Source organism: Bos javanicus, chromosome 1 (assembly GCF_032452875.1).
Source record: "Bos javanicus breed banteng chromosome 1, ARS-OSU_banteng_1.0, whole genome shotgun sequence".
NCBI classification, from domain to species: Eukaryota; Metazoa; Chordata; class Mammalia; order Artiodactyla; family Bovidae; genus Bos; species Bos javanicus.
The window spans coordinates 77,643,296-77,666,045 of NC_083868.1; the positions used below are offsets into that span (position 1 = coordinate 77,643,296).

At 40.4% G+C, this 22,750-nt stretch overlaps 1 protein-coding gene across 10 annotated transcripts in view; it reads right to left on the bottom strand.

The window, feature by feature from the left end:
• Positions 1-12,742: 12,742 nt before the first annotated feature.
• TP63 (tumor protein p63) overlaps positions 12,743-22,750 on the bottom strand; it is a 272,844-nt gene continuing 262,836 nt past the window's right edge. For 5 of the 10 annotated variants that reach the window (XM_061413145.1, XM_061413140.1, XM_061413130.1 and 2 more), the window contains 3 exons: positions 20,704-20,848; positions 18,869-18,962; positions 12,743-15,930 (listed from right to left, as the gene is read on the bottom strand). In XM_061413145.1, the coding sequence (XP_061269129.1) occupies positions 15,634-15,930; positions 18,869-18,962; positions 20,704-20,848 (536 nt within the window). In that variant the 3' untranslated portion in view covers positions 12,743-15,633. The remainder of the gene's footprint in view (positions 15,931-18,868; positions 18,963-20,703; positions 20,849-22,750) is intronic. The other 5 variants (XM_061413168.1, XM_061413167.1, XM_061413165.1 and 2 more) reach the window with 3 other exon arrangements.

The following is a 22,750-nucleotide window of genomic DNA, read 5'->3' on the forward strand; positions in this document are numbered from 1 at the left end:
CTCTGTGTGACCCCATAGACGGCAGCCCACCAGGCTCCGCCGTCCCTGGGATTCTCTAGGCAAGAACACTGGAGTGGGTTACCATTTCCTTCTCCAGTGCATGAAAGTGAAAAGTGAAAGTGAAGTCGCTCAGTCGTGTCCGACTCTTAGTGACACCATGGACTGCAGCCTACCAGGCTCCTCCATCCATGGGATTTTCCAGGCAAGAGTACTGGAGTGGGGTGTCATTGCCTTCTAGGGGTGGGGAAATAGTAAAGCAAGTAGAACACTAGAGAAAGATTTACTTTCCAGTAGCACCCAAAATATTAATTGCCACATTTCATTCAGAAAGTAATGAAATAATGAAATCTAGAAAAATTGTACGGATGAACCTATTTTCAAAGCAGAAATAGAGACACAGACATAGAGAAGAAATGTATGGACACCAAATGGGGAAAGCGAGGGTGGAATGAATTGGGTGATTTGGATTGACATACATACATTACAATGCATAAAGTGGATGGCTAATGAGAACCTACTGTATAGAACAGGGGACTCTACCTGATGCTCCGTGGTGACCTAGATGGGGAGGAAATCCAAGAAAGCGGGGATACATATGTACATGTAGCTGATTCACTTTGCTCTACAGCAGAAACTAACACAACATTGTAAGGCAACTATGAAAGTGAAAGTTGGTTAGTCATGTCTGACTCTTTGCATCCCCATGGACTATACAGTCCATGGACTTCTCCAGGCCAGAATACTTCAGTGGGTAGCCTTTCCCTTCTCCAGGGGATCTTCCCAATCCAGGGATCAAACTCAGGTCTCCCACAGTGCAGGTGGATTCTTTACCAGCTGAACCACAAGGGAAGCCTGTAAAGCAAATTATACTCCAATAAAATTTAAAAAAAAGAATAAGGGCTTTGCTGTGGTATGGAAAAGAGACCTCTTCAAAGTAGACAGACGTTGGGCTGCATGCCACTGAAAGTGGGACAGGAAGGTTGGGACCTACTGGTTCTTCCTTGCTATTGGCTAGTTGGATGCAGCCCTGCTGTGAGATCCTGGATAGTCCTATTTCCTGCCTGGACTTCAGTTTCCTGCTCCATAAAATGAGAAACTTAGCTTAATCATTCTTAGTCCCTTTTGGTCTCCACTTCTAAGAACATAGTGCTGTGTCTTTCTCAACCATGAATTCCCCACAGTGTCTAGCACAGACAAGAAAGTATGAAGGGAAGCTGAGCAGCCCTTTAAATGGGAAGCACAAAGGAAACCTTCATAGCACCAAGCCTACGTGCCACCTCTGCGCAGACTTTTGCTGAGCTCAGCCGGGTTCATCAGATTCTCACACCTTAACAAAATTTACCACTTCTGTTTTCTCACTGTGAATCCACTGACCCATTCAACATGAAGAAGAGAGCCTGGTATTACACAAGAGCACCACGGAAATAATTGGAGTGGGGTTCATAAGAAAATAATCTTTCAGCCAAGAGACAGGGGAACTTTTTTCCTCAGGGAAGGAAAGGATGCATTACAATCATGGGAGAGAGGCAGATATTCACCACTCCTGCTTCCCTCATCAAGAGAGGTCAAAGTGTTACAGAGGCTGTGATGATGAGGAAAGACTCATGTGGTATTGTACTCCAGGACAAGAAGTAATGAGACTGAGGAGATGAAAGATGGAGCGGAGAGGCAGCCAAGCTACGTTCTGTTCTCATGAATAGGATATTATAAGAGGGAAGAAGAAGGGCAGTATCTGAGAAGACAGAACACCCATTGATTGCCAGATCCTGATTGAATGCCAGCCAGCCATGGGATAGTATGATGCCTTCTGCTGAGCCTGGGTGAGACTACCATTAGATGTGACTTCTTGTCCTGTATGTGACTCTTGAAGGTATCAGGAGTCTAAGGGTGGGGGTCAATAAGAATGAAGTAGCAGGCCACCACCTTCAAAGAATGACTTAGAACTCCTGACTATATGCAAACCACCCTGGTGCCCTTTCCATCATAGAGGAAATTACCACTTATCTAGGACATCAAGTTTGAGTGGAGAATGGAATATGATGTGGGGATCTCCAGTAGAAAAAAAGAGAAGGGAACAGGCAGGGAAATGGGAATGTTCAAAAAAAAAAAGAAGTAAAAGGCCAGTGAAAATGACAATGAAATGCCCATATCTTAAAAGTAGTAAAAGAAAAAAAAAAAATGTGCACACACCTCCATACACCCACACAGCTCCTAGTGGCCCAATAATCATTTTGAACACTATGCATTAGAAATATTTTTCCTAAGGCTTGGCCTCTCCTGCCTGAGTGAGATTCACAAAAGCGAATTTCCTAAAACATTCTTTTATAACCTGTTGGATATTTATGAGTACCAAGATTTGTTAGAATATACCAAATATAATACAGTTTGATGCCACTGTAATTCTAGAACTCTTGAGAGCAAACATGCTGAACGTATCTAAAATGCATTTGGCAGGAGGCCCTGTGGAATGACACAGCAGAATTTCTTTTCATTTCAATGCCCAGAATCTGACAATGGGTTGATCTTCGTGTTCTTTCTGCCTTTACTCTCAATTTAAATTTCAGTGTTTCTGCACCCTAGATATTGTGAGGGCTTACAAGTGCTTCTTCTATTTTTTACTCATTAATGGAGCAGAGTAGTATTAGGAAGGTATTGGTAGGTTGATGAAAAATTGGATACAACTAATGCAACCTTAGCTAAAAAATGGTAGGGCAGAATGACCAACTTGTGGAAGATAGTGCCTAGAGTTTAGGAATATAAAACCATTATTCAAAATCATCATAACTTCTTTTACAGATAAAATCGTGGTGCTCCCCAAATTATGGAACAAATGTCAGATGAATTAAAGTGCCATAAAATTCTTCATTTACTATATGTTGTTCTCTAAGTCAAGTTCTTTTTTGCTAGAAATTTCTTCCCATCTAAATTTGACTCTGTATCTAACACTTGGGCTTCCCAAGTGGCTCAGTGGTAAAGAATCTGCCTGCAGTGCAGGAGGCGCAAGAAACATGGGTTTGATCCCTGGTCCAGGAAGATCTTATGGAAAAGGAAATGGCAACCCACTGCAGTATTCTTGCCTGGAAAAAAAACCCATAGACAGAGGAGCCTGTAGCCTGCAGTCCATGGGGCAGTAAAAAGTCAGAGATACGATTTAGCGACTGATTAAAAACAGCAATGGCATTCTAACTTTTACTTAAATTACTAAATGCTGTACCTCCAAGGTCTTAGACTTAGAATTTTGATCAGAATTACAAAAGAGAAATTTACCTGCCAGTACTTGCCACCCACTTGGCACATAGATTCAGGATTAGTGTGAGGAGTTACAAATCTCATAAATTTTAAGCACACACCCAATAATGACCCTAAAAGCACAACTTTAATTAACTACTTTTATCTGAAAAAAAATTATATATATATATACATATAATTTTTTGAGCTTTCAGATTGTAATTTGTCTTAAAGCTAAAACCTCACATCTGTATTGTTCAGTCAGTATGTCTGACTTTTTTGCAACCCCATGGACTGTAGCTCATCAGGCTCCTCTGCCCATGGGATTTCCCAGGCAAGAATACTGGAGTGGGTAGCCATTGCCTTCTCCAAGGGATCTTTCTAATTCAGGGATTGAAATTGTATCTCCTGCATTGGCAGGAAGATTCTTTACTGCCAAGCCACCAGGGAAGCAATCATATCAGTATTAACAGAGCTGTTTTATGCCATCTTTCAGCTCTCTCCTAAAGGAAGTTACTAAAACACAAACAAGTTAGAGGCTCACACTCCTCATTTTAAGATGCTGATACTGAGGTGCAGAAAATTAAGTACTGGGCCCACAGTCATCAGATTTCAGTCCAGTGGTCTTTTCACTCTGCTTCTTTGTATTTTCCTGAAAATGCACCCATCTGCATAATCATTTTTTGGAATGAGCCTGAAGCACTGGAAAAAAAAAAGTGTTGAGTTCAGAAAAATAATAAACTAATAATAAACACTAAGGCCTTCCTAGTTACAAAGAAGCTGTTAGGAAATGTATACTCAGGGCTGAAAGTATCGTGCATTCAATTTACCTAGTAAGAGAACTGTGGAATGTGAAAAGAGAATTGTTGAAAGGAGACTGAATACTGTCTCCTGCTAGTCTGTGGGTGTCTGTCTCAAGATTCCTGAGTCAGGAAGGCTCCAGTGTATATCCTGCCACACACGTACAACTCTTCATTTCGTACTTTTATTCTGTTGCCAGCAGTGTCTTGCATATCCACTAGAATCCCTGGGTTACTTTCTAGAAACTTTCAATGGTATACTAAAACACAGAAATAAAGTCCCTGGAACTCAGAAGTTCTATGCAAATTTTAGATAATTCAAGCATGTTTGATCAACAGTAAGTCTTTGGTGTTCTGTGTTGTTAAGTTATTCTAATAATAGTGTAACAGGGGAAAAGTCAATATCCGTTGTTACCTGCATCGTTTCTTTTTAAAATATTTTATTAATTTTATATAATAGAGAAGAGTACAGAAGGGAAAATATCATCAGAAATTCTAATAAGAATTCAAATATAGTAAATCTAAAATTTTGTTCTTTGTTTTTATGATTTTTTAGGTTATATATACACTAGTCAAGGCTATGGTTTTTCCAGTAGTCATGTATGGATGTGGGAGTTGGACTATGAAGAAAGCTGAGCACCGAAGAATTGATGCTTTTGAACTGCGATGTTGGAGAAGACTCTTGAGAGTCCCTTGGACTGCAAGGAGATACAACCAGCCAGATCAGTCCTGGGTGTTCTTTGGAAGGAATGATGCTAAAGCTGAAACTCCAATACTTTGGCCACCTCATGTGAAGAGCTGACTCATTGGAAAAGACTCTGATGCTGGAAGGGTTTGGGGGCAGGAGGAGAAGGGGACGACAGAGGATGAGATGGCTGGATGGCATCACCGACTCGATGGACGTGAGTTTGAGTGAACTCCAGGAGTTGATGATGGACAGGGAGGCCTGGCATGCTGCAATTCATGGGGTTGCAAAGAGTCGGACACGACTGAGCGACTGAACTGAACTGAACTGATACACAAAATGAGAAATATCCTCTGAATGCAATTAACTCTCATGAACTATCATTCACCTGGGACTGATTTCAAATACATCTCTGATGTGTGCATGCTCAGTTGTGTCTGACTCTGTGAAACTATCGACCGTAGCCCTCCAGGCTTCCCTGTCCATGGGGTTCTCCAGGAAAGAATACAGGAATGGGTAGCCATTTCCAACTCCAGGAGGATCTTTCTGACCTAGGGATTAAACATACCTCTCCTGTATTAACAGGAGAATTCTTTACCACTGATACACTTGGAAAACTCCACATTTTGATGCATCCTATCATTACTTATCAGAGATTGTTCATCTTGTTTTTACATCATCATTTACAATACTTAAAAAAATTATAACATTTGATGGCTTATTATTTTGTTGAAGAGAGGATTCCCAATTCTTTGCTCCAAAATATTTTTATTTCATATTCATAAATACCAATTAGAATGATCAGTCCAACGAGCTAAATTTCTACAGTATCTAGAGTCTTCCAATTTACCTTTGATACATATCTACCTTTAGTATTTGTTCACTTGTGATGCAAATTGGGTAAATTTTGGTTACATAATCATTAGAGCTAAATACTGTCACATGTCCTTATAGGAAAATAGAATGGTTAGGGTTTTGTTCCCCAAATTTACATAATGAAATTCACCTGTTTAACAATTAACTAAGAGTACTATATATTTTTTCCATCCTTAGAACCATATTGCTCAACCATTGTGTCTTTTGTATGAGAAACTTTATCTATGATCTCATTACACAAAGACTCAGTCTGAGATTTAACTTAGACAATTCATTTCACTATCATCATTAGAGTCCAAAGTGGCATTGTCTCTTTCTAGTCATCTTCTGATTAAATAATTTTGAAACATCGTACTTTCAATTTTAAGCTCTTTGACATTATGGGGAGAAAAATTTTTTAAGTTTTGAATTCTTATTAAAAAAACTAAAAGAAGATTACAAAGATAAATGTCTCATATTATTCTATGTTCTTGAAAGATGATGCAACAGTTTTGAGTGATACAGTAAGAAAACTGGTGTGTGCATGCTCAGTCACTCAATTGTGTCCAACTCTATGACCCCATGGACTGCCAGGCTCCTCTGTCCGTGAAATTTTCTAGGCAAGAATACTGAAGTGGGTTGCCATTTCTTACTCCAAGGAATCTTCCCAACCCAGGGATCAAACCCTTGTCTCTTGCATCTCCTGAACTGGCAAACATTCTTTACCACTGTACCACCTGGGAAGCCCAAGAAAACTGGATAATTACATAAATTTAAGTTTTCTAGTAGGCACATACAAAATAAAGAGAGGTAAAATTAATTTTAGTGGTACACTTTATAACCTGTAGCATCTTTTAACACATATCTATATCAAAATGATCAGTGAACTATTTTATATTCTTTACTATTTATTCTAAGTCTCTGAAACCTAATATGCCATCTGCATTTATAGCACTTCTCAGTTTTGGATAGCCACATTTTAAGTATTCAGTAGTTTTATGTGTCTATTAGATACCATATTAGACAGCATCATGTCGGACAATTCCACCATTTTTCCTTTTTAAAAACTGTAATCATTGCATTTTTGATCATTAAATTGATAAGTTAGGATAAAGTAATTTCTGGAATGCTAAAAAGGGACAGTGTATCAAATATGGAAAAAATAACTAATATTCCAACTGCACTTGAAACTTATGAAAGGGTATAACAAGCCCTTCAATAATTACACTAAACACAGTTTATTCTTTTTGAAAAAGTAGTTTCAGAATTCTTAAGAGTTCAAAGTTAAAAGAACAAACAGACTGATGAGAAAATTAGCCAAACACCTTAATAGACATCTCACAACAGAGAAATGAAAAATAAATGTATGAAAAGATGCTCCACTTAGGTCATTAAGGAAGTATGAATTAAAACACTGAGATACCACCATATACCTTTTAGAATGGCCAAAATCCAGGACACTAATAACACCAAATGTTGGTGACGATTGGAACAACAGGAACTGTCATTCATTGCTGATAGAAGGGACAGCACTTAGGAATACAATTGGACAGTTTCTCATAAAATTAGGCATATTCTTATCATTCAATTCAGCAATCACACTCTTTGGTATTTTCCCAAAGGAGTTGAAAACTTATGTCCGTGTGAAAACTTGCACTCAGGTGTCCTTAGCAGCTTCATACATATTTGTCAACATTTGGAAGCAACCAAGATGTCTTTCAATAGGAAGTGAACAAATAAACTAGTATGTCCAGACTATATAATATTATTCAGTGCTAAAATGAAATGAGCTATTAAGTCATAAAGACATGGAGGAAATTTAAATGTATGTATATTACTAAGTGAAAGAAGTCCACCAGGAAAAGGCTATATACTGTATGATTCTAACTACATGACATTTTTAAAAAGGCAAAATTATGGAGACAATTTTTAAAAAGTTGCTGGACAGTAAAAGTTGCTATTTTGAGTTTTGGGGAGGGAGAGATGAATAGGTGAAACACAGAGGACTTTTAGGGCAGTGAAACTACATATTATTATATCATAATTGTGGGCACATCATCATAGACTACTACACAAAAGTGAACTCTAATGTAAACTACAGACTTTAGGTGATAATGATGTACCAACGTCGTTTCCTCAGTTGTAACAGGTGTAGCACTCTGGTGAGGGAGATTGATAAATCATCAATCTGTGGAGTCCAAGGGGATCTCTGTACTTTGCTCTCAATTTTGCTATGAACCTAAAACTTCTTTTTAAAAAGGCTTAAATTTTTTCTATGCATTTCAGAAGACCTCTAAAAGAGAATAAAGTCATGAATACCAATCCATATAAATGGTTAGAACTGCTCAAAGCAAGAAATAAATGACAACGGAGTCCAAAGTGCCTTAATAGTATATTAAGGATTAACCACTTTCACTGCTATTTCTTTTTCTGGCAGCCATTATCTTAACCCTTTCATTTTAGGGGATCTAACATTTAAATTTCAAGAAATAAGAATTGGAGTCTTTCAGTACCCCTAATTTAAGCTGAAACAGCCTTACCTATAGGAATGCATCTATTCATAATGTGATTACATCTATAAATAGAAAAACATTGTGCTTAGTAGCTCAGACATCTTTGCAACCCCATGGACTGTAGCCCGCCAGGCTCTTCTGTCCATGGAGATTCTCCAGGCAAGAATACTGGAGTGGGTTGCCATGCCCTCCTCCAAGGGATCTTCCCAACCCAGGGATTGAGCACAGGTCTCCCACTTTGCAGGTGGATTCTTTACCACCTGAGCCACCACAGAAACAATATATATAAATATTGTATATTATATATGTTATTCTGTAAAGTTGTTTATAAACCTAAGATGTTAAACTTTTTTCATGACATCTAATATTAGTCAAAAAATAGACAATCTTATTTAAAATAAAACCATTAAACCATTTTAATAGGAGATATTTTATTGGTAGAATTGATGTATATAACTAAAAGGTGATATTTAACAATTTAAAGGGGAACATGCCCAGACCAGAGCCCACCAACTGCAATGCTGTTCCCACATATAGTCAGGGCCATCTGCATCCAAGCCTGCAGTCCTGTGGAAGTCCTTGCTGAGCACCATGGAAAAGTCACTAAATTAGACAATAGGAATATCTGAAGTCTAGTCCCTGTTCCAAAGCAAACTCATTCTGACCTCAATCAAATAACATATTACATCTGTGAGTGTCTTATGTGCCAAAGCAGGTATGTAAGTGTAGTAGAGTAGTGTGAATCACTCAGTTGTGTCAGACTCTGTAACCTCATGGACTATAGCCCACCAGGCTTCTCTGTCCGTGGAATTCTCTAGGCAAGAATGCTGCAGCGGGTTGACATTCCCTTCTCCAATGGATCTTCCTGACTCAGGGATTGAATCCAGGTCTCCTGCATTGCAGGCAGACTCTTTACCACATGAGCCACCTCCCGGTTTTTAGACTGGTTAAAATAAGGGGTGAGGGGCGGTGGCTGGGAGGAGCTACCCTGCATCTGAGGCCAAGGGCAGCAGCCAGGAGAAGCTACCCTGTGTCTGAGGCCAGGGGTGGCGGCCAGGAGGAGGAACCCTACCTCCAAGGAGTGGTGGCTGCGCGGGCACAGGAGGGCCTAGAGGAGCTATTCCATATTCAAGGTCAGGAGGGGTGGCGGTGAGGAGATACCCCTTGTCCAAGGTAAGGAGCAGCGGCTGTACTTTGCTGGAACAGCCATGACGAGATACCCCACGTACAAGGTAAGAGAAACCCAAGTAAGACGGTAGGTGCTGCAAGAGGGCATCAGAGGGCAGACACACTGAAACCATAATCACAGAAACTAGTCAGTCTAATCACACTAAGACCACAGCCTTGTCTAACTCAATGAAACTAAGCCATGCCCGTGAGGCCACCCAAGACAGGCGGGTCATTGTGGAGAGGTCTGACAGATTGTGGTCCGCTGGAGAAGGGAATGGCAAACCACTTCAGTATTCTTGCTTTGAGAACCCCATGAACAGTATGAAAATGCAAAATGATAGGACACTGAAAGAGGAACTCCCCAGGTCGGTAGGTGCCCAATATGCTACTGGAGATCAGTGGAGAAATAACTCCAGAAAGAATGAAGGGATGGGGCCAAAGCAAAAAGAATACCCAGCTGTGGATGTGACTGGTAAATAGAAGCAAGGTCCGATGCTGTAAAGAGCAATATTGCATAGGAACCTGGAATGTCAGGTCCATGAATCAAGGCAAATTGGAAGTGGTCAAACAAGAGATGGCAAGAGTGAACATTGACATTCTAGGAATCAGTGAACTAAAATGGACTGGAATGGGTGAATTTAACTCAGACGACCATTATATCTGCTACTGCGGGCAGGAATCCCACAGAAGAAATGGAGTAGCCATCATGGTCAACAAAAGAGTCTGAAATGCAGTACTTGGATGCAATCTCAAAAACGACAGAATGATCTCTGTTCGTTTCCAAGGCGAACCATTCAATATCACAGTAATCCAAGTCTATGCCCCAACCAGTAATGCTGAAGAAGTTGAAGTTGAACGGTTCAGTGAAGACCTACAAGACCTTTTAGAACTAACACCCAAAAAAGATGTCCTTTTCATTATAGGGGACTGGAATGCAAAAGTAGGAAATCAAGAAACACCTGGAGTAACAGGCAAATTTGGCCTTGGAATATGGAATGAAGCAGGGCAAAGGCTAATAGAGTTTTGCAAGAAAATGCACTGGTCATAGCAAACACCCTCTTCCAACAACACAAGAGAAGACTCTACACATGGACATTACCAGATGGTCAACACCGAAATCAGATTGATTATATTCTTTGCAGCCAAAGATGGAGAAGCTCTATATAGTCAGCAAAAACAAGACCAGGAGCTGACTGTGGCTCAGATCATGAACTCCTTATTGCCAAATTCAGACTTAAATTGAAGAAAGTAGGGAAAACCACTAGACCATTCAGGTATGACCTAAATCAAATCCCTTATGATTATACAGTGGAAGTGAGAAATAGATTTAAGGGATTAGATCTAATAGATAGAGTGCCTAATGAACTATGGACTGAGGTTCGTGACATTGTACAGGAGACAGGGATCAAGACCATCTCCATGGAAAAGAAATGCAAAAAAGCAAAATGGCTGTCTGGGGAGGCCTTACAAATAGCTATGAAAAGAAGAGAAGCGAAAAGCAAAGGAGAAAAGGAAAGATATAAGCATCTGAATGCAGAGTTCCAAAGAATAGCAAGGAGAGATAAGAAAGCCTTCCTCAGCGATCAGTGCAAAGTTATAGAGGAAAACAATAGAATGGGAAAGACTAGAGACCTCTTCAAGAAAATTAGAGATACCAAGGGAACATTTCATGCAAAGATGGGCTCTATAAAGGACAGAAATGGTATGGACCTAACAGAAACTAAAGATATTAAGAAGAGGTGGCAAGAATACACAGAACTGTACAAAAAAGATCTCCACAACCAAGATAATAACGATGGTGTGATCACTCACCTAGAGCCAGACATCCTGGAATATGAAGTCAAGTGGGTCTTAGAAAGCATCACTACAAACAAAGCTAGTGGAGGTGATGAAATTCCAGTTGAGCTCTTTCAAATCCTGAAAGATGATGCTGTGAAAGTGTTGCACTCAATATGCCAGCAAATTTGGAAAACTCAGCAGTGGCCACAGGACTGGAAAAGGTCCATTTTCATTCCAATCCCAAAGAAAGGCAATACCAAAGAATGCTCAAACTGCCGCACAATTGCACTCATCTCACACACTAGTAAAGTAATGCTCCAAATTCTCCAATCCAGGCTTCAGCAATACATGAACCATGAACTTCCAGATGTTCAAGTGGGTTTTTAGAAAAGGCAGAGGAACCAGAGATCAAATTGCCAACATCCGCTGGATCATGGAAAAAGCAAGAGAGTTCCAGAAAAACATCTATTTCTGCTTTATTGACTATGCCAAAGCCTTTGACTGTGTGGATCACAATAAGCTGTGGAAAATTCTGAAAGAGATGGGAATACCAGATCACCTACCTGCCTTTTGAGAAATTTGTATGCGGGTCAGGAAGCAATAGTTAGAACTGGACGTGGAACAACAGACTGGTTCCAAATAGGAAAAGGAGTACATCAAGGCTGTATAATGTCACCCTGCTTATTTAACTTATATGCAGAGTACATCATGAGAAACCCTGGGCTGGAAGAAGCACAAGCTGGAATCAGGATTGCTGGGAGAAATATCAATAACCTCTGATATGCAGATTCAACACCCTTATGGCAGAAAGTGAAGAGGAACTAAAAAGCCTCTTGATGAAAGTGAAAGAGGAGAGTGAAAAGTTAGCTTAAAGCGCAACATTCAGAAAACGAAGATCATGGCATCTGGTCCCATCACTTCATGGCAAATAGATGGGGAAACAGTGGAAACAGTGTCAGACTTTAATTTTTTGGGCTCCAAGATCACTGCAGATGGTGATTGCAGCCATGAAATTAAAAGACAGTTACTGCTTGGAAGGAAAGTTATGACTAACCTAGATAGCATCTTTTAAAGCAGAGACATTACTTTGCCAACAAAGGTCCGTCTAGTTAAGGCTATGGTTTTTCCCGTGGTCATGTATGGATGTGAGAGTTGGACTGTGAAGAAAGCTGAGCACTGAAGAATTGATGCTTTTGAACTGTGGTGTTGGAGAAGACTCTTGAGAGTCCCTTGGACTGCAAGGAGATCCAACCAGTCCATTCTGAAGGAGATCAGCCCTAGGATTTCTTTGGAAGGAATGATGCTATAGCTGAAACTCCAGTACTTTGGCCACCTCATGCAAAGAGTTGACTCATTGGAAAAGACTCTGATGCTGGGAGGGATTCGGGGCAGGAGGAGAAGGGGGCGACAGAGGATGAGATGGCTGGATGGCATCACCGACTCGATGGACGTGAGTCTGAGTGAACTCCGGGAGATGGTGATGGACAGGGAGGCCTGGCGTGCTGCGATTCATGGGGTCGCAAAGAGTCGGACACAACTGAGCTACTGAACTGAACTGAAAATAAGAAAATAATGATTTTTTTGTTAAGTGTTAATATTTGAATCTCTCTAATGTTTCTTGGGAATCCTTGGCATCTTTTCTTCTACATCAATAAAAATAAGGCCAAAGGCCAGACAGGCAGGCAGACAGACAGACAGATGCATACATCAACTCCATTTCTCAATGCAAATTTTATTTATTTTTTAATTTTATTGCATGTCCTGGCAAACATAATTGGCTTGTGGATTTGCCTCTGGCTCATCCAAAGCCCATTGCCCCAAATTCCATAAGACAAGCAACTGAAACTTAAAAAAAAAAAAAAAAAAGCATCACATCTATAAGGAAAAAAAAAAAAACTTTCAAAAACGTTAATAAAGCATATAAAACATTTGGCATTGACTTAGTTTTTCACAATTATAAAAATAATAAAAAAAATGCAACCCTTAAACATTCAATACCCCACATACTGTATTTTAGGGGAATATCAAGAAAACAAAAGGTAAATGGATTTAATGAAGAAAGTTCTATCTTCCATTTCCATTTCTAATCAACTTCAAACAAAAAATGTATCCATTCTTCAGCCATCTGTACTGTAATGAGACCACATTAGAACTCCATTAAGCCCATGCCCCCTTGTCTGTCCTTAATATTCTTTCTCCCCTTATGCTAGTTACTCATACACTCAAAAAACGTTAAGTTGCGACCAGGATATGAGAGGCCAGTAGTTGTGCCTCGCTTTGGCTCATGCCAAACCCATGATGTACAGTACAGGAATTTGAGTCCTTAGTGCTACCCGAATAGTGCTGAGATAGCTCAGATGTCCTCTGTTTATTCAAACGCTCAGGACAGTCCAGGAAGCCATTTGTCCCTCTAGCATTGCAAAGGCACGGCTTTCATTCTCCCATCAACAGGCTTTCAAACCTGCATGCTTGTTCCACATATTAGCAGTGCTTATTATCATTTATGCACAATAAAACTTTGAAATCAAGGACTCACTCTCTTTAACATACAAAATTAAAAAAAAATAATAAAAAAAACAACTTTCCCTTCCCCCCGTCTTACAGTAATGGCATTTTTTTTTTTAATTTGACATTGTAGTTTCACTAAATGGTGTTTCATGAAAATACAAAAACAATAACAATAATAAAAAAAAATCTCAACGATGGTTCTGGAAAACCCACTATCCCAAGGAGAGAAAGATAATAAAACAAAGTATGCAATTTCACACACAAAATATATATACACTTTTCAGGTGAAACTCATATTTTTGAGCCACATTAGCCCTTTTGCACTTTAAAATAAAACTTGATGCTTATGTGCAATGATAGCCCTTTACCAAAAGGCACAGTAGGCTTTTAGAGCTCATTAGCAATATATACAAAATACTCAGTTTTGTGGTTTAAAAAAAAAGTATCTGCTACAAAGTATGTTTCTAAAAGATGTATAGGAATATCTCCATTTACACTTTTATTTTTGAATCTGAAGAGAAGTCTCTGCTTATGTGGTTCAAGCAACATCTCCAATGGAAAGCTTACCCTCTAATCTGTTGGGATATTTTTAAGCACGTGCACAGTCCAGAAGAGAGATGGACGGGAAGTTGGGTTCTCACAGTTACTTTCAATATAAGTAAAATTAATATTATTCAAAAAGATAAGTGATGTAGTGATACAACTGATGCTACAGGAAAACGCATCTCATAATTTTACATTTTCCAAATCAATACCCCTATTTTAAACCCTGAAGACAGAAAGATCAACAAGCCTTTATAAGCAGAATTTTATAGAATGTGAGGGTCACTAGAGGAAACATTTACCAAATAATACTATTTATGTTTCAAAAAGTCTTCCAAGTGCTTCAATTCATGGTTTACTGAGATCTCTTACTGTTTAGTGGAGACGCAGTATCTCTGTAAGATTCCTGTTTTTCCTGGATATTCTTAATACATATTAAAGATTTATTGTGAGAACTAGATAGGTGCATTCATCCCAATCAAATCAACCTTAATTTGCTAACCTTAAACAAGTGTAGCAAATATGTAATTGAGTTAATCAATCTAGTTGTGAAATTTAGTTTTCAAGCTTTTGTACTGGCAGCTAATGCTTTGCCAATAAATACTGAGAGTTAAGGTGTGTCTGGCATTAAATATGAGGAGATTGTCGATATACCAGGACACATGGTGTCAGGTGCTACTGAACTGGCTGCAATGACTTTTTAAGGATTTTGGCCGTTATTCACATTCCCCAATCCCAACCAAAAGCAAGGGAGGATATTTCTTTTCTTCTGGTGAGTGATAGTGTAAACACGGACTTTTTCTTGTAATTTAGCTATATCACCCTGAAGGCAACCACCATCAGTAGTGGAGATACCAGTAACATAAAATACACCAACGTAGAGAATCGTGTACATAGGTATCCAGTCTCACCCACATAATAACAAATAGATCAAACCAAAGGTGGGGTGTAACATGTGTTTAGCATCAAAAGAACTGAAGGCACCTACATGTCATTGTCACTCACATATACTATCAAGATCTAGATACCTACTACCATTCATGGCTGACTTTGAGAGAAGGCCTATAGATAAGCCATCCAAAACAAGTAAATTAGAAAAAAAAAAAAAAGGTGATAAGTGCAACTCCATTTTTTCCTTTAAATTACATTTTAAGCAATACTCAATGCCCCCACCCAAAAATACATACTGTATATTTATATATTTATATGTATAGTCTTAGACTATAAGGGTGAAAATGCTTTATAAAAGTCAATGAGAGCTCTCTGCCACTTAAGGAGACACCCACTGCTTTTTTGCTCACTTCTGCATAGCCATGACAATTTCGGTCCTGCAAACAAGGGAGCTGAAGGCTTAAAGCCAGAAACAGAATCAGGCGCCAGGTCAGACATAGGTAAAACGCAGCCTCTTATTTCTCCTTCCCTTAAGAAACCAGACTGAAAAGAGGAAAGAGATGAGCTAGGGAGAATGCTTGGCTGGACAAGCAGTAGTGCCTTGTTGTTGGGGTGGGGGGAAGATGGGAAAATGGGAAGAGCCTGCACCACAACTCTCAGCTCACTCCCCCTCTTCTTTGATACGTTGTTGCTTGTTGCGACGAGCATCCATGTCAAAGTTGAAATCATTCCACTCATCTCGGGGTGGGAAGGAGATGGTCTGGCGAAGGGTGAAGCGCACAGCGTCAATGACACGCTCACCCCGGGTCTCACTGGAGCCTACGCTGACTGTGGAGGCACCACTTGGGGTCCGCAGGAGGTGGGGAGGGGAGGAGAAGTCGTGGAGCTGCCGGTGGTCCAGGATGCCTTTCCAGATGGCATGTCGGAATTGCTCAGGGATTTTTAGACTTGCCAAATCCTGTGCAACAGGGAAGTGAATCCAGGAGAATTAGGACAAAGAGAAAAACTGACATTTAGTCCACACCATTTGGCTCCCCAATGCTTGGCTTTAATTGACCTGCATTTATTGAACTCTAAATTCAACAATAAAATCAGCTCTTTATGAATCTTCAAGATATATGTAACTAAGCACAAAGATACAGCCTTGAGGTGTCATCTCTTCTTGTAGAGTATTTTATTTATGCTCTATTAGTCTCATTTCCTCATTGGTAAAATAGAGGTAATATTTAGATCACAGAACAAAAATCCCCAAACAAAAACATCAGGTAAAGGAATCTGGCAACTCTCAAATCTACCTGGCTCTAATTACTAGAAGAAAGATATTAATAGAATGCTACTACTTCTCATATGAGAAGATAGGAAAAAAAAAAATTACTAACAGATACTAAATACTTTCGACATGCCAGGCATTCAATTAATCTTTTTTTATTCACCATCCTATTTAATGCTAAGATTTGTGGTCGGTATTATTATGCCTATTTTATAGACAGAAAAGCTGAAGGTCAGAGACGTCGATACATCTAAAATTATACAATTAAGTGAATGGGAACTCAGGACAGCCTCTGAACCTGTAACTGTCCTAATGGTCAAAAGGTCTTTTGGTGTTTGGATCAATCAGGGTATCAAAACACAGAGTATGTGTCCATGTTCTATGGATAGGGGCAGAAGGCATTACAAAGATGATTGATCTTAACTAACTGTGGTAGCATCTCTGTTTATCTGCATTAGTGCTTCATTAGCCTGTTTTAGTGATGGTTGGCATTTTTTATGGAGCAGCATGTTAGGTAGAAAGAACACTGTGCTTGGCATCAGAAGACCTTGGCAGAAGCTCTTATTCTGTCACTGACTAGCTCTAGACCTCCCTCAAGTCATTTATTTCCTACTGGCCTCAGTTTCCTCATTGACAAAATGGGATACAATTCCTTTTTAGGTCAACATATAATGTGGACTCCTATGCAAATGTGGATGTGAAAGTATATTGCACATTATAAAGCATACTATGTAAATCTCAGTCATCTGTATTATTACTATGTTATATCATGATTAACCCATTCTTGTATCTTAGAGGGAATACATATAAAAACACTGAAATTTAACCATATTCTTTCCAGGGAAGTATGTGAAGTAACTAAGACTGGTGTTGAGAGACAAGCTGAAAAGCAAGTGTCTATTTCCAGTGATGAACAGGAAGAAGCTGAAGTGAGGATGCAGAAATTAGATAGCCTCCCAATATTTCTTGATTTGGAAATGAGCAGTATGGGCACTCTAATTTCCTATTCTAGCAGGAGAATACATTATAAAGAAGTTAATCCACAAATAGATAAGTGAGCATACCTCTGTATGCTTCTGAAACTCCAAATAAATCCAAAACTCTTTGTAAACTAGGCTCCATTGAACTGCATTACTCTCTGGATAGATCTGAACTTATCCTGATGGGTGGGATAGCTGTGGCCCAGAGCCTGGCTCAGGACTTAGCTAACACCAGCAGAGATGGACTTGTGGAGAGCATCGGCAGATCCTAACAACCAAAGAGGCATCCTGACCCAGTCCCCATTGGGGAGAAGTGAGTAAGTGGAAGACAAAGCTTTAAAAATATAAGGAAGGGACAAAGTTCCTGTTCAATCATGTAAGGTTCTCAAACACAGCGCAACACAATGACTTGTGTCAAACTGCCTTCAATGGATGGACATCATTGTGAAGTTCTCAGAAACCTGTTGGAACATACTCCTAAAGCTTTCTATGTGGCTTTTACTTGTAATTTCTTCCATTAGGGAGCAGCAGCCAGGGGTGATTGAGGGGTAAAGAAGGGTGGGCATAGGGGCAGTGAAGCATATGCTCATTACCATAAGGGCAGGGGTGTTCTTACACTGTGTGGGCTGTCTCTGGCATCGGTGCTCAAGGAGGGGGGCAAAAAGAGGTCTCAACTACAGAAGCAGCAGCAGAGGCAGAGAATATCTTCTTCCACCAGCCCAAAGGGCCCTCTGGAAGCTAGAAGGGAGGAGAGTGAACCCCAAACAGAGCAGCATATAGCGTAGCCTGGGAGAAAAACCAGATTGCTGTAAACCAGAATGAAATGAGCTCCCTCCCATGTGAGCAGTAGTTCAAGAGGTACTGTAGAAGCAAGAATAAGTTCCCTCCCATCCAGGTTGCTCTAAAGGCTATCAAAGCCAGAAGGCAGTGATTTTGAACCCAATTTGATTAACTGAGACCCAGAGAAGCAAAGTGATTACACCATGTTCTTATCACCACTAAAAAGCACAGCTGGGACTTGAACCCATAACCAGTGATCTTTCCCAGTGGTCAGGTATGCCTGGACCCTATTCTGGTACATTTGATCATGAACAAACATATGGTTCTTATTGAGAGACACTGCTCAATCCCTTATCATGTCCTATTTTAAGGAAAGGCAGAAAAGTTCAATTAATAGGGTGAAAGGCCAGACGCTTATACTTCAGGGTTCTATTCCTGGTTCTGACATCAACTAATCCAGACAAATGACTGTATTGTTGCCTCCCCATGTTTTAAAGTGAGAATAACATCACTAGCTTCCTGCTATCCTCCCTGGGATCTTATACCAATTAATGAGAACTTCCAGAAAGTCCTCTGAACTCTTCAGAGATCATATATTCCTTGAAGGTGGGAATCAGATCTTTTTCCTACTCTGCACATAGTATGCATGTAATAGAAGATTGCTGACTGATCAGACAAGCTGAGGATGGCTGAGTCCTGAGCTTCTCAAATGTAGAGGTGGAGGTCTGGGGATCTTTCTAATATGGTTATGGGTTTCATCAAAATTGAGGATTGAGAAACAGAGGGGATTCAATTACAAGGTGGATGTCACCAGAGGGAGGAAATTAAGAAATAAAACTCAAGAGAAAAGTCTAACAGTTACTTACATCCATGGAGTAATGCTCAATCTGATAGATGGTGGTCAGCCCCTGGGTCGTGAAATAGTCCAGACATGATGAACAGCCCAACCTCGCTAAGAAACTGCAGAGGGAGGAGGGAAGAGGAAGGAGGAAACAGAAAAAGAAAGTTCACCCCAACTGCATTGGCAAGATAAAGGAAAACCCAACATTTTCCCCTGGGATGCCCTACAGAAGAGACTAGGGGTATATAAAATATATGTGGGGCCTTGGATTGGAGGTTTGGGGGTGATTAGAAGGCAATGGCACCCCACTCCAGTACTCTTGCCTGGAAAATCCCATGGATGGAGGAGGCTGGTAGGCTACAGTCCATGGTGTCGCTAAGAGTCGGACACGACTGAGCGACTTCACTTTCACTTTTCACTTTCATGCACTGGAGAAGGCAATGGCACCCCACTCCAGTACTCTTGCCTGGAAAATCCCATGGATGGAGGAGCCTGGTAGGCTACAGTCCATGGTGTCGCTAAGAGTCGGACACGACTGAGCGACTTCACTTTCACTTTTCACTTTCATGCACTGGAGAAGGAAATGGCAACCCACTCCAGTGTTCTTGCCTGGAGAATCCCAGGGACGGGGGAGCCTGGTGGGCTGCCGCCTCTGGGGTCACACAGAGTCGGATACGACTGAAGCGACTTAGCAGCAGCAGCAGCAGCAGTGACATAAACTTTAATTTAGATCTACAGAGATTAAAGTCAACTGTTCAAGGATTCCTGTAGAGCAGAGATTTTTCAAATGGTGGATGAGTGGAGTTCCAGGGATTGCATATCAGTGCCTTAGGAGCCATTGCAGGGGGTGAAAGGAAGGAGTCCAGTGCTCAGGTTTCCAGTCCTCTTGCCTCCTGGCTCTTTACTTCAAAAATAGTGTCTCCACTTTGATTGTTTGTATCTGAGGTTTCTGAGAATGGTTTATGTGGCTAAGGAAAAACTGTGGGCCACTATACTGTGAAGTCATCAATGCTTTCTAATTTATGTCCTCTTCAGAATACAGATCCCCTTCTTTTCTTTCCTGGTCTCAGATCAATGGTACCACAATCATCACAGAGCCAAATACTGGATGAGATGAGACATGCACTTGGCCATCTTTCTGACTGACACTGCTAATGCTGCTGCATCAATCATGTGGGAACCAACACCTAGTATTCCAGCAGTCAAGTGAAAAAGGCCTTCTGCACATGAAGCACGAGCAGATGATAGGCAACAGGCATGAGATTTGGACACCTACACTTGCCTCTGCTGGAAACAAATTTCTAGGCTTCATGGCTTTCTTTCTTCTAGCTATCTGAACTCCCTTTCCTGGAATGTCCCTGTTTCTCATATGACAAAGCAGAAGAGGCCACTGGCTTCTTGAGAGTCCCTGTCATTTTTGCTAACATTCAAACTTTTTGATGGACATCCAGCTTCAAAATAATGATCCCATGGCGGTTGAGAGCTATGAGGCCTAGAGAGCAGGAAAGGGAGCAAGATAGCAAGTTGACTGCCCTTTTGGGAACCCCAGCCCTGAGCACCAATTTAAAGGTCACAACTGACTGTAAAAATATGATGGAGGAGTAAGGGAATAAATGAAGATGGAGAAAACAGGCATGGACACATATGCCTATAAACTCACATTTTCACTTTTTCCCATGTTGATTATTATGGTTGCTTTGATTAAATACTACTGATGACTCCATAGATTAGAGATAACTGAACTTGAACCACGGGGTTGCTTGCTTGCTTTCCAACTATGCTATTAACTTTGACAGTGTCCACCCTCCACCACCCAGAGATGCTTAGGACAGGCCCCCAGGGGACATGCTGTGGACTCACCTGACAAGGCTGCAATCTGTGGGGTACGGAGGTGGGGGGGTGCAGTGGGAGGTGGATGGCATGGAGAGTGGGGGAGGGAGGGCCTGGGTGGGGCTGAGTCCATTCATGTCTCCAGCCATTGGCATGTGGGTGCCCATCATAGGAACTGAACAGAAGCAGGAGGAACAGAGAGGGTTACTGCCCTTATCACATACCACCATCCCAGTGGTCCATCTCACCTGGTTTAACGTTACCAAGGGCCTACTCTACCAACCTTCCTTTCCAGTCTTATCTCTTACTACACCCCTCTAAGCACCCTGCATCTCACTGAACAGAAGAGTTACCAAACTCTAAACTAATGACATACTTCTTGACCATGGTACATTCTCTTAGAACAATCTCTTCCCATTCTGTTTTCTACTTCTACTGCTCTGTCTCCTTCTAATACTTGCTGCTCCTGATGTTAATACAGTTCTCTTTGTATTTGCCTTCCTGAGTTATATTTCTGCCTCCTTCACTAGGCTAATCTCTTTAAGCATGGAGATTAGACCTGATGTATGTCTGGTTCCCCAGAGACCCAAGCACAGTGCCTGGCATAGAGCAGATGCCCAGGAAACTTAAGTTATGCGAACAAATGAACACATCCGTGAATGAGAAAGGGCCCTTTGGGATACTGGTTTGGGAATGAGAGAATTCACCGCAGTATTCGTAGGGAACCAAATGTCTCAGAAGGAAGGAGGTAATGAAAGACCCTAGCTCTTTTTTTCTGGTCCATTTCAGGATTACGTTTGGGAATGACACCAACTTGGACTGGTTTCTTACTAAAGAACAAACTGTAAACACTCACTTATAGAGAAGAAAAGCTCAATACCAATAATAATTATGAAACAGATTTTGTTTTTAGGTATAAACTAATATAAAGCAAAATAACATGTCCACAAAAAGATGAAGGTAATTTTCTTCTATTTTAGTGAATTGTAGTTTACCAAAGGGGAAAGGCCTCTACCACCAGCTAGTCAGCTAGAGAGCACAGGCAAGAACGTCTCATCAGTTCCCCTCTGACTTTCCTGATGCCACCAGAGGAAAATTATTAAGCATAAATAAGGAAAAAAGGACGCGAACTGTTATACAAATGTGAAGGATCATTACCACTATCGCTATTTTGTCATCTCAAAACAAAGTTGAGGACTCTAAGATCTTATCAGAGAGAAAACAAAACAAAACAAAAATAATAATAAATGGTTCCTTCTCCTTTTATTGCCAAAGTAGTAGATCTATTGAGGGGTCAGGTTTATTCTTAGGATGTATTTGTCACTAGTGAGAGAGTGGTCTGGCTCTAATGTCTGCATTGCCATACCAAGGAACCAGACCTCATATACCTCTGATGTCAATACAGTCTGAACAGGTGCTATCAGAACCAGGGAGAGTCACAGTCTGAGCCTCCCTGCCTGGATGGGAGCAGAGTTTGGAGGAGAATGGGTACATGTATATGTGTTGCTGAGTCCATTTGCTGTATACCTTGAAACTGTTACAACGCTGTTAATCAGCTATACTCCAATACAAAATAAAAAGTTTAAAAAAAAGAAAACCCAGTCTCTACAAGGCAACAGTGAAATGCAAATTTGAAGGATTGATAAAAACATGAGGATTTCTAGGATAAGACTGAGGCACTGCTTTATGAGGGTGATTACAAGACACATGGGATGTATTTAGGCTTTGTAACCTTTTTGTATTTTTACCATCTCACTGTGTGTTTGCTATCTTTTCTTTTTCTTTCAAGTTTGGATATCCACTCTGCTAGATTAAGTTCTAGTGGACAAGCTAATTATATTTATAGCAAAGCTATGTACTGATCATCATCCATTTCCAGGCTCAATTCATACATTTTCTCTTATAGTTATACTTAGTTGATATGAGGAATCTGTGTGTGAGTAAATAACAGGAAGGCTCCTTTCCTTATGTTGATTCTTTAATAACTGTGTATGGGATGAAAGGGACAAGTTAAGAAGACCAAAAGTGTGGAGTTACAGACTGATAAACTGCTAAGTGTGCAGAGTGATAATTTTAT